Below are 14,350 nucleotides of genomic sequence, written 5' to 3' on the forward strand. Positions count from 1 at the left end.
AAATTTGTAAGATAAAGGCGTGGCTTCTAAGCTCAATAGCTTTCACTTAAGTTGCTTTCACATTGTCGTTCGCGGTAAATCATTTATTTCACTTCCGTAGCACACAAAGCGATTGTTTCCGATGATTTATGAGAAATCGAGACGCGACGGACGCGTCATGGCTGCCTTATGTTCAGAAAGCAAACAGTAACAAAAGCAGACACTATTGTGGAAAAGTGTTTGTGTGATGTGTGCAGAACATAGAACTAAGAGAAAAGAGATAATACATATAGTACACATGTAGTTCAGGCGAGGAAAATCGAGGAAGCATGTCTGAAAATATGGCACATATAAATATTTACATAAATATGTATATGCGCTGACACGCAGTATACAAAACAACAACAACAGCATAACACATAATAGAAGCGAAGTCGATACATCAAACAGGAAAATAAATGTATTTTTGTTTTGTCTTTGTGGCGGCTTGCTAATAAAAATGGCGACGTGTGGATGTTATTCAAGTTTTCGCGACCAACAGCTGGTTGTCTCACCCTTCGCATTCGCCACACATTTACTCCTTTAGTGCACGTTTATCCAACGCCAGTCAATGAGTCTGCATTCTACTTGATTGTTTTGCCCAACTGCGCACCTGCTTGCTTTCATTATATTCTGCGTAGATTCTAATGAGTTACTGTTGATTGCGAGGCAGCATGAAAGCAGTGAGTGATACTGAGTGCATTTAGTCGTAGACTCCCCGCCACCTGAAGCAACACACCTCATATTCGTTATGTTTTTAGTACTTTTTGTTGGAAACTCATGAATCTTCATTCCATTTTCTTTTCATTTATTTGGAGCCACCATCAAGTTTTTGCGTATTTTTGTAAAAGCTTTACTCCAAAAAGTGGTATAATACTCAATATTTTTACCAGCAATTTCTTCGAATTATTTTTTAAGATTATGTGTCGTTTCTTAAGTTTGCTTTTACTCTGTTTTCATTCGCTTACAGTGGCCAATTGCTGTCGTTCGGCAGCGGATTTTTCAGTTTGCCACGGCTTAGCATGAAGAAACATCCATACTTACATTAATAGACCTAAAACGATGACCAATGAGCGTGTGATTGATTGCTTTGAGTGGTTAATGGATCGATACGTAAGAAATTTCAATGTTGTGTGTCTCCTCTCTATGTGAAAAAAACTTTTGTAATCGGAAACTGCAAAACAGAACTTCTGATATCCTCAGAAAATACACAGATTATACCAAAATTGATTTTTGGTGCTGCAAGTTGAGTAAATATTGGGTAGTCGAAAAAGACTTTTCGCATTTCTAATAAATTTCAACTTATTTTTTTTTTTTATTTATAATGAACAATAGCGAAAAAAAGTAAAATTTTGGTCGACCACCTTTTGCCATTTTTTTGCTAGAGTCATTATTCCATTAGTGTAAAACTTTCATCAGTTTAAATCGAAATTTCCAAATATCCAGAACGGAAGCGAGCGAAGCATTGTTGATACAGCATCGTCTCCGTAAATTTTACAAATTTCATTTGGGGCTTGCGTGGCATTCTTCCATTTTTTATACAAAAATTTCAAAATATAGCGAATTTCTTCATTATTTTCACTCATATTCGAACAGCTGTAGCTTGTTTTCAAATTCCCCTAATTTTAATTTTTTTATTTTTTTGGTTAAACGACGCATGAAATCTCACTTCTCCAACACTATATGCCATGATAAAATGTGATTGGTAGCAATGGAGATATACGACTGCAACGACATCTATTGACAAAATACGAAAAGACTTTTTCGACTACCCAATATATCGTCGAGCAACTCAAATCAGCAATCTGTTATAATTTTCAACTTCGGACCGAATTCTCTTATTTAATTAGAGCCTTAAGGGGGTTTTCTGGTCTAGACGCATGAATTTTAGGCATTTTTTAAACTAAGATAAAAAAAATTAAAAACATTTTTACCATCCATTTTTTATATGTTTTTTATTGACATTTTAATAATATAAAAAAAAAATTGCAAGAAAAAAAAAAACAAAATTCGTCGAGATACGGGCCGATGGAGTGGGGGCTTCAAAAAAAACGGTGGGTCCTGGTTGTCGTGATTTCAACCCTTGTAGGGATCTAAAACACAATAAACAAGAAGCTTCTTCATTAGTAAGGATGTCGTTATCGGGTTGACCATTTTCAATAAGAAAAAATAACAAATGGCGTCGACTTGAAAAAAAAATTTTTTGACCCGATTTTTCCGATCTTTTCGAATTTTTTTAAAATACTTCAAATCAAAATTTTTGAAAATCCAAGGCAGACACGATAGAGCAGGTATAAAGAAGATATATACCAAATTTCAAAGGAATCGGTTCAGTAGAACTTGAGATATCATGTCAACCACCTCAAAAAAAGTAGTTTCGAGAAAAACGCGTTTAAAGTTTAGGAGACAATTCTAGTGAACACGGACGCCACGTCACAAAATCGGCTGTATCTCCGAAAATAAGTCGAATTTGAAAAATCCTTCCAAGCTCATATTTTTGAATGTCTAAACTTATAGCATCGCCAAGCATGTAAAGCTCCTTTGAATGCATTCGTAATATGTAAGGCACGACAGTGTGGAAATAAATACTATTTCCAATACAATAACAAACTGAATATCTGTTAATAACAGATTTTTAACACAAACAACTTATTATGAATGATATTTAATAACACAATTGGATTAATTTACAAAACTATTGAAATATGTATGCAATTAAGTGATGAACAATTAAAATTAAATGACTTCAGCATAGTTGTTACACAGACACTACCCAACTATGTGAATAAAGGGTGACCTTTTTGAGTTATACCATTTTAGCATGGAATTATTTTATAAAAGAGGAATGAAACTGCCAAATCTGTGCGGCGGCTGTTGTCTGTCTTTGTAATTCAGAGAGAGTAACATTTTTTGAATGCAAGTAAGCCGGAGAGTCTTTGTTCGAACTACCAATGCGGCAATATTGCTTATTAACGAATAGTTGTAAGAAGTGTGCCTAATCGCTGTGTGTGATTTTACTGCACTTTTTCCTGCACTTCTCTCCAAGTTCGCCGTACTGAACGCATAAGCCACGACAATAAATATCCAAGTCTTTCAATAGTTATATCGGCGTCAGTTTCGCAGTGGAAATTTGCCAAAATATGCTTAGCATAAATGTCAAACACACGTGTTAACTTTGACAGCTAGTTTGACAGCTAATTGTATATGCATCCCTGCAAAAGCACCCTATATATAGCTAGTTGTAAACAAACATGAAGGATAATGTATGGTACTACCATGCACACACACATATTTAGGTGTTTTGTGTTTAAAGCTATGGCTAACGCTTAAACGAGTAATTAGTGTCCTTGAAAATAATTTAATTACTATTTTACTGTCATTAGTAATTTCTGTTTGTGTGAATCAAGCAATTGTCGCTTATTTATTTCCGTTGATGCTACAAAATCATAAATTGTTCAAACAATCAGTGTTGGCATGAATGGCCATAAACAAAAGCAGTACAACAAATGTAATCCCATTCACTCGTAAATGCATTCATTCACTTGCTTATCTCGCCACTTATGGCACATTTATTTACTCAGCTCAATTGTTTGGTTATATGAGAAATTTTCATTAATTGCCATTCTGTTTTTGCTCTCAACTGCTCACCGGAAACCGCAAAAGTGCGCGGATGAAAACACACATGCGAGCGGTTTTTATGAGCATAAATTGCAATTTCGTTTTTCATTAAATTTGTTGATTGCCTGCGCGCTGTCGAAATGAATAAAAAAAAAACAATTCAAAGAAAATAAAAAAAACATTAATTTTTGTTCAGATGATTTTGATTTTTAATATATTTTATGCATTTTCATTCTGCAAAGAAACAACATTAATGAAAAGCAAACTAATTAATTGATTACTTTCATAAAGTAAAAAGTCTCTTACGTTTATTAATATATATATATAGTAGTAATGGCATATGTGTTGAATGCAGGCATATGTCATTTTACTTTTTATGCTTCAAATTAATTGATTATTTTTACATATTTACTTTCATGAATTTGTATTTGCTTAATTTTTTTCAAATAAATTTTAATTAAAATAAGTTTATGTGATTAGCTTTGAATTTTATCAAAGCGGTTTTTGTAAGCTCTGTGTAGCTATAACATATAATATTCCTAGTAATATTTTGGCTACTTTTTTCAAATAAATTGGTATCAAGGTCGGGTTTTTAAGCACCAGAAGGCGTGGTGCAACGCTGTAATACAAACAGCAAGTGGACAGAGCAGTGAGTTGCAATATACATATATTCTGGTTGATCGGTAACTCAACTTAGGCTCAAAGCTTGTAAGACACGCTACCTAGAATCAACTATTTAACATTTGAAAATTACAAAAAAAAAATTAAAATAAAATACTAAATTTTGAATATTTATTTTTGGTCAACGATTATTTGCGATTTTTTTTAACCAAAAACTTTTGTCTCATATATTATGAAGTTGGAAATTTATTATTTAAATAAATTTTTTGCCATAATTAAAACTCAATTTTAAATCTAGAAATCAAGTAAAAATTGTCTAGAAAGCCAACTGATTTACACTCATTGAAATATTATGCAAATCGAACCACCCACCCTCTCCCACCACTCTACCGGCACTAAAACAGTAGTGTCAAGCCGTTTCTTTATTCTATTACTTTTGCAAAAAAATTTCAATCTTTAGATTTAATGCCAGAAAGCAGAAAATATTTTTAATATTAAACATGTAATATTACTCAAAAATAAGAATTAAGTGTCTGTAAAAAGAATGCTTTATTAAAAAGCACAAGAAATCAATTTCAGAATGCGCTTATTTACTACGAAGTGAAATCACACCGTTAAGGCGTAAACTTGGCAAAACGCGCATAATTCAAAATAATTTTAATATAATGAACGCAATTTACAATCGCATTAAAGCAAATTAAATAAATATACAATATATGTATATATATGTATGTTGTGTAGTTGTGCACGTGCAAATTCAATTTCCAAGCTATAATTCGGTATGAAAGTAGTTGTGAAATGACTTCGACAAGAGCAGAAATCTATTAAATTTCGAGCGCACACAAACGCTTGTGTTTGTAGATTTGTATGACAGCAAGTCAAAACAGTTTCGGCGGAAGTAGTCGTGAAATGAAATGAAATATCCGCTATATAAGAGCAGTGAAGTTGAGAGCCATGTTAAGAGAATTCGCAGCTGATGTAGATGAGGAAATGCCAAAGTCAAGTGCTGCTGGTGTATTCATGCCGCTGCCTGTTTAACCTTGCTTGCATAGACATACTCACATACACACACATCCCGTTTTTTATATTGCCAACCTGCCACGCTTGCCATCACTGGCGTGTTTATCGCTGCAATTATTTTCAATTTCCCCACACCAAATAATCTAAGGCACAAGTTAGCGGTGAAATGCGAGCTCACATACATACTTTGTATATCTACCTACATGTACATCTGTATACATTATATATAGCTGAAAGTGAAGCACGAACGTGCAAGTTGAAAGCAAGCCAGCCACCTTCGCTCGCAGAATATTTCAACTAAAACACATTAAAGTCAATACGCAGGGCAGCCACCATGGCGTATACGTTGCATAAATTCAAGCGCCCGCTATGCGAGCTGGCTGCAGAAAAATCACTGCGCTCTTTTGCTTGTGTGTGCTTTTGTAAAAGCAGACTTTGTTGCTACATCTGCTGGTGTGCCTATGTTGATTAAGATTACCATGTCTTGTGCTTGTGTGTGTATTTGAAATGAAGATTGCTGTAGTTGAACTGCTATTGAATGTTTGTCTTTAAAATTTTTTGTTTGGATCTGACTGTTTCCATTATTAAAGCCTCTGTATTCAAGAGTTTATGTTTCATTTTTGCTATTTCTGTCTTCTTTGCTTATTTTCTTTGTCTGCCAAGTTGTTAGCAGATTTGCTTTAATAGGTAAACTTGAGTGAATCACGGTAGGTGAATGCCACTAGGAATTTTAAAGATAACCTGCCTAAGAATTAATCCAAGATTATTGCAATGATTTAGGAAGATTCATGCATTTTCCGTACTTCTTTGGCAAAAAATATCTTCTTTCGGTTTGACTATTCCAGTCAATAATTTATTTAAGTTTGTTAAAATCGAAGACTTACCAATTCGTTAGTATACCCAAACACAGGGCGTTCATCGGCTTTGCTAATTGGCTTGTATTTATCAGTTACTCTATCGCGCCACTCCGTGACTTTTCAACACGTGATGATTATATTTATACAAGTATGTGCGTTGTACTACTATCTACTATACTACCAAAAATGTCTTCATACCTGATAGGTCAGTTTCAGGTTTCAAACTATCATGTAATAAATATCGCTTGTGTTTCCAATTCAATTAACTAATCAATGCTTTTATAAGTCATTTCATAGCATTCCATGTTTTTCGTACTGCAAACATTTAGTAAAACATATTATTCTGTGCTAAAATTTTCCTACTGGGTCATCAGGCATTTGCATAGTGATAACCTAATACATTTTAGTAGGTGCCAATGATTTTGTTCCCTAACACAAATTTAATTTTATTAAAATGTGACTAGAAAAAATGTGAAAATTGCGCAAGATGCAATTACAGATAATAACAACAACAACTAAAGTGTTAATAAAATTCTTGAGCAGCCGATTAAATGATGTAATTTACAGCCTGTAGTAGAAATAGTAGGGGGAAAATAAGTGTTTACGGCTAAATTACTATTTGAAGTGCAAATGAACGATTTGGTATGTAGAAATAATTGGAGAAGAAATGCCACAAAGCAAATATTTAATTAAAATCGAGGTATCCAAAGCGATGCATAGATTCAGATGGTAGACTAGAAGAGTTACATAAACAAAATTCGAATTTAAGAAGATTGGAATAAATTAAATTAAATATAGTTGTGCTGAAATTCTCGGTAAATGATTAAGAGTGTGTTTCTACCGCACCATATGCGCTCCCTCGCTGTGTGCCTCACTGCTTCAACATAATGCAATTGTTGTCACAAAGTCAGATTGTTGGAAATGTAATTGTTTTTTGCGTTATGTAAATAACAGTGACTTACCGCCAACATAAATGTCAACATGAGTCCAATTAAGTTTTGTCGCAATGCTCTTTACAGCAAAGGAAATCGCTTCAAATGAGGGTAGAAAATTGCTAGATTCCTGAAAGTAGATAAAACAGAGATGTTGTTGTGCTTGAATATATATATGTTCAAGTATTGACGGGTATGTATGTAAGTAAATTAGCAAATAAGAAATATGTAAATGGTTTGAGGCGAGATGTTTTGTATTGATTCTAATCGCCCCAACAAAGACAAACACAGAGGCAAAACAGAAATAGAAAATTTACCATTCAAACGATTTCTGCTTTCTTTGCCAGTTGTTTTGTTGTTGCTGAAGTCAATTGACTTTTGTGCAGCATGAATATGCGTACGCACTGGCCAGCACAGAGAAGTGATTGGTAAAATATGTAAATTTTATTTTCAAGTGGTTATTCCCGGGTATGAATTCTGATTACTTACAGATTTCATAAGAAGATTGGCTACGTAGTATTTCGAAATTGTTTAAGCATGAAAAAAGTGTGTGAAGAATCTCTTATTTTTGATTACCTTAATAAAGTGCTGTGAGAGTTTTACTTAAATTGCGGTGCTTCTTTGAGAAGTGGCAAAAGATTGTAATATTTAAGGGCTCTAAAGCACAAATCGGGAATGACGTTGTTGCAATTTAAGAATAACAAAATTAAATGGAATTCCAGTTTTGTTGTCAGTTCTTTGCTTTATCATCCTCGGTCGACGCTTCTGTGGCTGCTATTATCACCTTGTCTCGCAATACAAGCCAAAATTTGCAATAAGTCTTCAAAATGATTAATTAATTGGAGACAGTTGAATGTACTCCGATGGCTTATAATAGCATTTGCAGCACTTGAACCTATTCAGTTTCAGTATTATCCAAAAGAAATTTATTTCTATTGTTTGCCCAAAGTATACACAAAAGTGCCTCCTGTACAAGTCGGAGGTCATCAAAATATGAGCGACAATCTGCCAGACCCTCACCAGCACAATGCGAAGATGATGAAAACTCAGCAATATATATTATTAACTTATCAACATGAATGCAGTGTGATGAAAGGAACAGTGTTTCAGCTTTACCGCCATCATATTCGTCCGACTCAACCAGCATGATGGAGAACCACTCAATTTGAAACCTTTTTTTGCGATTGTGACAAAAAGGGCAAAGCTGATTGTTTCTTTATTGGGTTGAACGAGAATGTTATACACACATATACACACATATGTATTTTAGGAAGAGAGATGGAGCTATAGACGTACATGCAGACACGTGTTGATGGTAGATTGTAAATTTACATATACGTCTAAATATATATATGTATGTATATATAGGGATGACTTATAAAATTTTATTTGTAATTAAATGAGTGGTCGAATGGAGCATTTGCCTAAACTTGTAAATAAGTTCAAATGGTGGTAAATGGAATTTTAAGGATTATGCTAGAAATACACCGCTAGTGCTTAGTATATTCCATAGGCAAATAAATTTCTATAAAAACAACTACACAACTCGAAAAATACATACTGAAATTCTTTAAAATCTGGACTCGCTGCTCTCTAACAGTCTTCCTCGCTGTTAGATTTTAGTTGCCGTACATTTATTTCAATAATTTTTATCGGATTTTACTTCCGACAGGATTATTGACCAAGAGCTTTAAGGGTCCTCTTATTCAGATTTGACAAAAATAAATGTCAGACTTTTTAGAGACTTATTATAAAAAAAATTCAAAATTATGCATCAAAAAAGTACAATTTTTAGTTCATGAAAATATAGAGAAAGCGAAAAAGAAAGAAAATATTCAAGGAACAATTCTTTCGGTGATAACGGCTGCTAATCTGCCGAAGCGCACTCTTCGACTCGACTTCGAGATTTGATGTGTTCGTAACCACATATACATACATACATATATACATATATATTTGTAAGTATATTAAATGCAAAAGCTGAAATAGGGAAAAGTGTGGAAATAAAATAAATGTGTTTGTTTGTCTCCTCCTTTTGCCGGTTTGCCTTGCGTTCGCTTTTGTACGTGCAGGTGTGGGTCTGTGTGCAACTAAAATTTGGAATTCTGTTGCTTATTGTGCCTCTTGACGAAGGTTCGCAAATTGAATTTACTACCCAGCTCTGCAGTTTCGTATATAAAACGCATGTGTGTGCGTGTGTGTTTGTGTGCCTTTTGAAGTTGATCTTGAAAGGTGTGACACTGTTGATTATAATTTAGTGTATAACAGAATAAAACGTTGAACATTTGACAGGAGATTAAAGCTTTCAGGTATACACACACACAAACATATGAATGTGCATGTGTGCGTGTGTACTTTGTTTATTTCGATGAGTCTTCTGTCGTCTTTATAGCAAGTTGTTTACTACTTTAGTGCTTTTGCAGTGTCTTTCCCTTTTATTTATTTATGTCTTTTTTTGCCGTCAGGCGTTGCATGCACGTGTCAAAAGTTTATTTCCAGATTTAAATTTTTTATTCGTCTTTATTGTTTTCTCTTCGTTTTTTTGGTTTTCGAGTGGTACATAGGTGTTTGTCGGTGCGTATGAGTGACAGCTATTAAGTTGTCTTGCAGTTGTCTGTCTGTCTGCCTGTCTGTTGGCCCGTTATGCACAGTTGTAAATTGTAAAAGTTTTGTCTGAGTTTTGTTGGGTTATTTAAATAATATTTACGCTCCAAATTGAATTAGAGGATTTGAAATAGAATTTCTTGTCTGGAATCAGCACAAAGTGGACAACATGCAGACTTATGACAGCGCTGAAGCAATTGAGCTGGCATGAAGTTGCATTTGACTGGGTAGTTGTTGTCGGTAAACAAATATTTCGCATTTATCGGATGGCGCATAAACTCTCTAAGGTTTGAGGTACGGTTTTGTGTATTAAAAGCTGTCCATCTGATGGTAGCAATATATTTAAAATAGCTGCCACTTTAAGCTAAATAATTTGATTTATGCGTTCCTTTTTTTAAGATTTCTTTTGCCTTCGAAACTTGAAAAAAATATTGCCACACAAATGAGCTCTCAAAATTTATTCTTAAACCATCCATCGCGAGAAAACTTTTCAATATGGTGTCGATTTCATCAAATGGAAAATAAAGGATCCCAACTAACTAACACTGCTAGTTGAGCATGCGATTACACTTCCCTCCTCCAACTTTCTGTGTTATGTCTGTGGAATGAAGCAGCGCATTTCTCCTGCGCACACACAAACATTTACCTCTGATATTTATGCCCATATACCCATCTAACAACAACAACGAGTGATATAAAATAGCTAAAGAATATTCCTGGTCAGCTGACTTGTTATTGATACCACATTCATACAACGCATCTGCTATTGTAAACGAATTCCTAAGTGCAGCAACAGTAACTACAATAAGTGTGGAAGAAAAAGAAGAAGAGAAAGCAACCATTGACGGAAAGTAAACAAAAGAGGTGGTTGTGCTGGTAACTGAGCAGGATTCTTACATGCACATACGCTGTGCTTTAACTGCTGGCAGTCAGTCACACTCGTCAACTATGCATGTACGGATGTCTGTACCGGTTGGGATCCGCCACATGCGCGTATGCATTTCACTAAACGTTAAAACACGCGCGCTCATACGACGGAGTATATATACATATGAACATGTGTGCCTGCTTGCCTGTGGTGACTTGTAAGTGCCGATGCATTTCGCTCGTTAATGGTTGGGTACAGTTAATGTTTATATAAAAGCACTGTTCAATTCGCCGCAAAATGCTTGTCTTCACTTTAACCTCAGAACTATGTTTGACATAAATTTAAGGAACAAAAGTAATCGTATTTAAGTAGCCGAAAACAGCTTTCGCAATTCAAGTTAAAGCATACATATTAGACTAAATTCGTATAAATGGGAAATTGAATAAATGAAAACATGTTTTTTTAATTTTTCAAGCATTTTAAAACATAATTACGCTCATACATTGGCATTATAAAATGTACCTAGATTCAATTTTTTTTGAAAAAAAAAAAATGTTTAATGGAACATTAGCTCAAAGTGTATCTCCATTTAGCGGTCTATTAACGCATAGGTCGGTTCGCACATTATAAAACATCTATGTATCGGGTGATTTTTTAAGAGCTTGATAACTTTTTTAAAAAAAAACGCATAAAATTTGCAAAATCTCATCGGTTCTTTATTTGAAACGTTAGATTGGTTCATGACATTTACTTTTTGAAGATAATTTCATTTAAATGTTGACTCATGTGGTTTCAACAAGATGGCACTACATGCCACACAGCTCGCGATTCTATGGCCATTTTGAAGGAAAACTTCGGAGAACAATTCATCTCAAGAAATGGACCCGTAAGTTGGCCACCAAGATCATGCGATTTAACGCCTTTAGACTATTTTTTGTGGGGCTACGTCAAGTCTAAAGTCTACAGAAATAAGCCAGCAACTATTCCAGCTTTGGAAGACAACATTTCCGAAGAAATTCGGGCTATTCCGGCCGAAATGCTCGAAAAAGTTGCCCAAAATTGGACTTTCCGAATGGACCACCTAAGACGCAGCCGCGGTCAACATTTAAATAAAATTATCTTCAAAAAGTAAATGTCATGAACCAATCTAACGTTTCAAATAAAGAACCGATGAGATTTTGCAAATTTTATGCGTTTTTTTTTTTAAAAAAGTTATCAAGCTCTTAAAAAATCACCCGATATATTTATATCACAGAATTTTGTGAAAAACAAAGAAAGATCAGTTATGGAAAAGTATTTATTTTGAGCACAAATAAATATATTAAATTAATATTCGCTGGCTAATATGCCTGTTAACCAAATGAAAGTGGCAGCCGCTAAATCAATCTATTTTATTAAATTTTTAATTAATAGTAATATTGGGTAGTCGAAAAAGTCTTTTCGTATTTTGCCAATAGATGTTATTGCTACCGTATATTTCCAGTGCTACCAATCACATTGCATCATACCATATAGTCTTGGAAAGGTGAGATTTCAAGCTTTAAGAAATCAAAAAAAATTCAGTTCGGGGAAGTTGAAAAAAAAGCCTTTCAAAAATGAGTGAAAATAATGAAGAAATTCGCTAAATTTTGAAATTTTTGTGTAAAAAGGGAAGAATGCTACGCAAGCCACCAATGGATTTTGTGAAGTTTACGGAGACGATGCTGCATCAGTTCGTGTAGCACAACAATGGTTCGCTCGCTTCCGTTCTCGAAATTTCGGAATTTCGATTTACGCTGATGGAGACATTATTCCAGGAAAATGGCAAAAAATGGTACATGTTTGTTTATTTATTTATTGGTATAAATAAAAAAAAATAAGTTCAAGTTTGATTGGAAATACGAAAAGAATTTTTCGACTATCAATATAATATAAGCTAATGTAAGGTAGGGTTGCTGTCCTCCAGGAGCCTATATGTGAAAATAAGCTTATGTATCTTTTGAAAGAATTTTACATTTATATATATGTATATATATATAAATATATACAGCGGTTGACAGCTAATTAGAAACGTGACTTATTTTGAATTAATCAGTTATTTTTACCATTTTTTCACTCATTTTATTGAAACTTACGTTAAACTTAAACTCTAATAGTAAAAATGTTAATTAATAATTCTTTTTTTTGAAGATTTTAATAAAAATATGTAGAATCAATGATTTTAATGCGACATTTAATTAAAAATGAACATTTTTTATCAGCAAAAAATATTGCTATTAAAAAAAATTGCTTACTTTCAGTTATTATTTTTTTGCTTAACCCTGCTTCACATCCACTGCGTATTGACGTTAGAAGATTCTGACAGCACACCACTAATGTTGCTTGCCATGTCGTCCTAATTTCATCAAAAAGAACATCCATATTCTTTGATACCTACAGCTTTTTTGACATCAACCCAGATGTCTTCTCTTCAGGTCACTACAAAACATTGATGGAATTTTCAACAAAAAACTTGTATGTCGACTTTGCCGTATGCTTTGGATTGTTATTTTGTTGGAATTTCCATATAACAGGCAAATTGTCTTTAGTTTATGGCATTGATGAATGACATTTTTTTAGGATGTCGACGTATTTCTCCTTATTTTAAATTCCATCAATCCAATGGAGCAGACCTACACTATCCCAGGAAAAAAACTCCCACTCCATGATTGATCCTCCACCGTGCCTCACTATGCGTGAAACATAGCGAGGATCAAATTCTTGATAGATTGGTCAGAAAACATACCTTCAACCATCAGGATCTATGTGATTTACTTTGGTTACATCGCTCCAAGCAACATACTTTCATTTATTTGTTGTTCAAGATCAATAAGCGTTGGAAAAGTCTACACATTATTTCCTTTGAATTTTGATTAGAAGTGGTTTCATGCATGCTGTTCTGGTGTGATATCCAAATTCGACTAAACGCCGGGCAATTGTTTTCTTGGATATTTTAACATTATATTCGTCTTGATTTTTATGTAGAATGTCAGTGGAGCTCTTTTTTTGGGTCTCACCGGAGGATGGTAGTAATTCTGCGGTATATTTCTGTTGAAGTTTTCGGGTTTTTTCGTTGCGTGCAACGTTGGAAATAGTTTTAAAACTCTGTATATGCTTAAGGGAATTGAAAACAATTTCTTTTGAGCATTTGACCTGATTCAAAATTTGTTTGGACGTCTTTCCAGACTGACGAAGGTCAAAATGTAATTAACATTAAAAAACTTGAATAATACATTTTAGTATATTTTAAACCAGAACTTTGAAATACACCCTTACCAGAAATCAATAATATTATTAATAAAAATTAACACCTTGAGGAATTTTAATTCTTTAAACAACTGTTTCTAATTAGCTGTCGCACTTAATTCACCTTCTATATCGTAACGCATTTACTATATGGGAAAAAATAAAAGAACTTTAATTTAACAACTACAAAACAGAGTGAATTTAGTAGTAAACAGAGTAACACGAACAATGCAAGATTTTTAGGAATATAAATAACGGTATATCAAAAATTTTTATCATTATACTCATCAGCCACCTACAAAAAAGGGAGCGTTTCTAATTAACTGACAACAGCTGTATATATTAGGGTGTTTTTTTTTTGAACTATTCATTTTTTCAATCCCATCATAAAATTTCCTTGGAAATAATAATATATAGCTATAGAAATTTCAATATAAAAAATCACGATTGTCGTGTATTTTCAACGGAAAATGTTTGCATGCCTTGGTCCAGTCCTTAACGTTAATATTTAGGGCTAAAATTTCCAGGGAATTTTTTTTCGGGTATTT

At 33.7% G+C, this 14,350-nt stretch overlaps 1 protein-coding gene across 1 annotated transcript in view; it reads right to left on the reverse strand.

Annotated features, from left to right (window-relative positions):
• LOC126751150 (uncharacterized) overlaps positions 1–14,350 on the reverse strand; it is a 95,495-nt gene that overhangs the window by 26,278 nt on the left and 54,867 nt on the right. The window contains exon 4 of the mRNA XM_050461161.1: positions 7,097–7,196. Coding sequence (XP_050317118.1) covers positions 7,097–7,196 — 100 coding nt within the window. The remainder of the gene's footprint in view (positions 1–7,096; positions 7,197–14,350) is intronic.

Source organism: Bactrocera neohumeralis, chromosome 2, assembly GCF_024586455.1.
Source record: "Bactrocera neohumeralis isolate Rockhampton chromosome 2, APGP_CSIRO_Bneo_wtdbg2-racon-allhic-juicebox.fasta_v2, whole genome shotgun sequence".
Lineage (NCBI taxonomy): Eukaryota > Metazoa > Arthropoda > Insecta > Diptera > Tephritidae > Bactrocera > Bactrocera neohumeralis.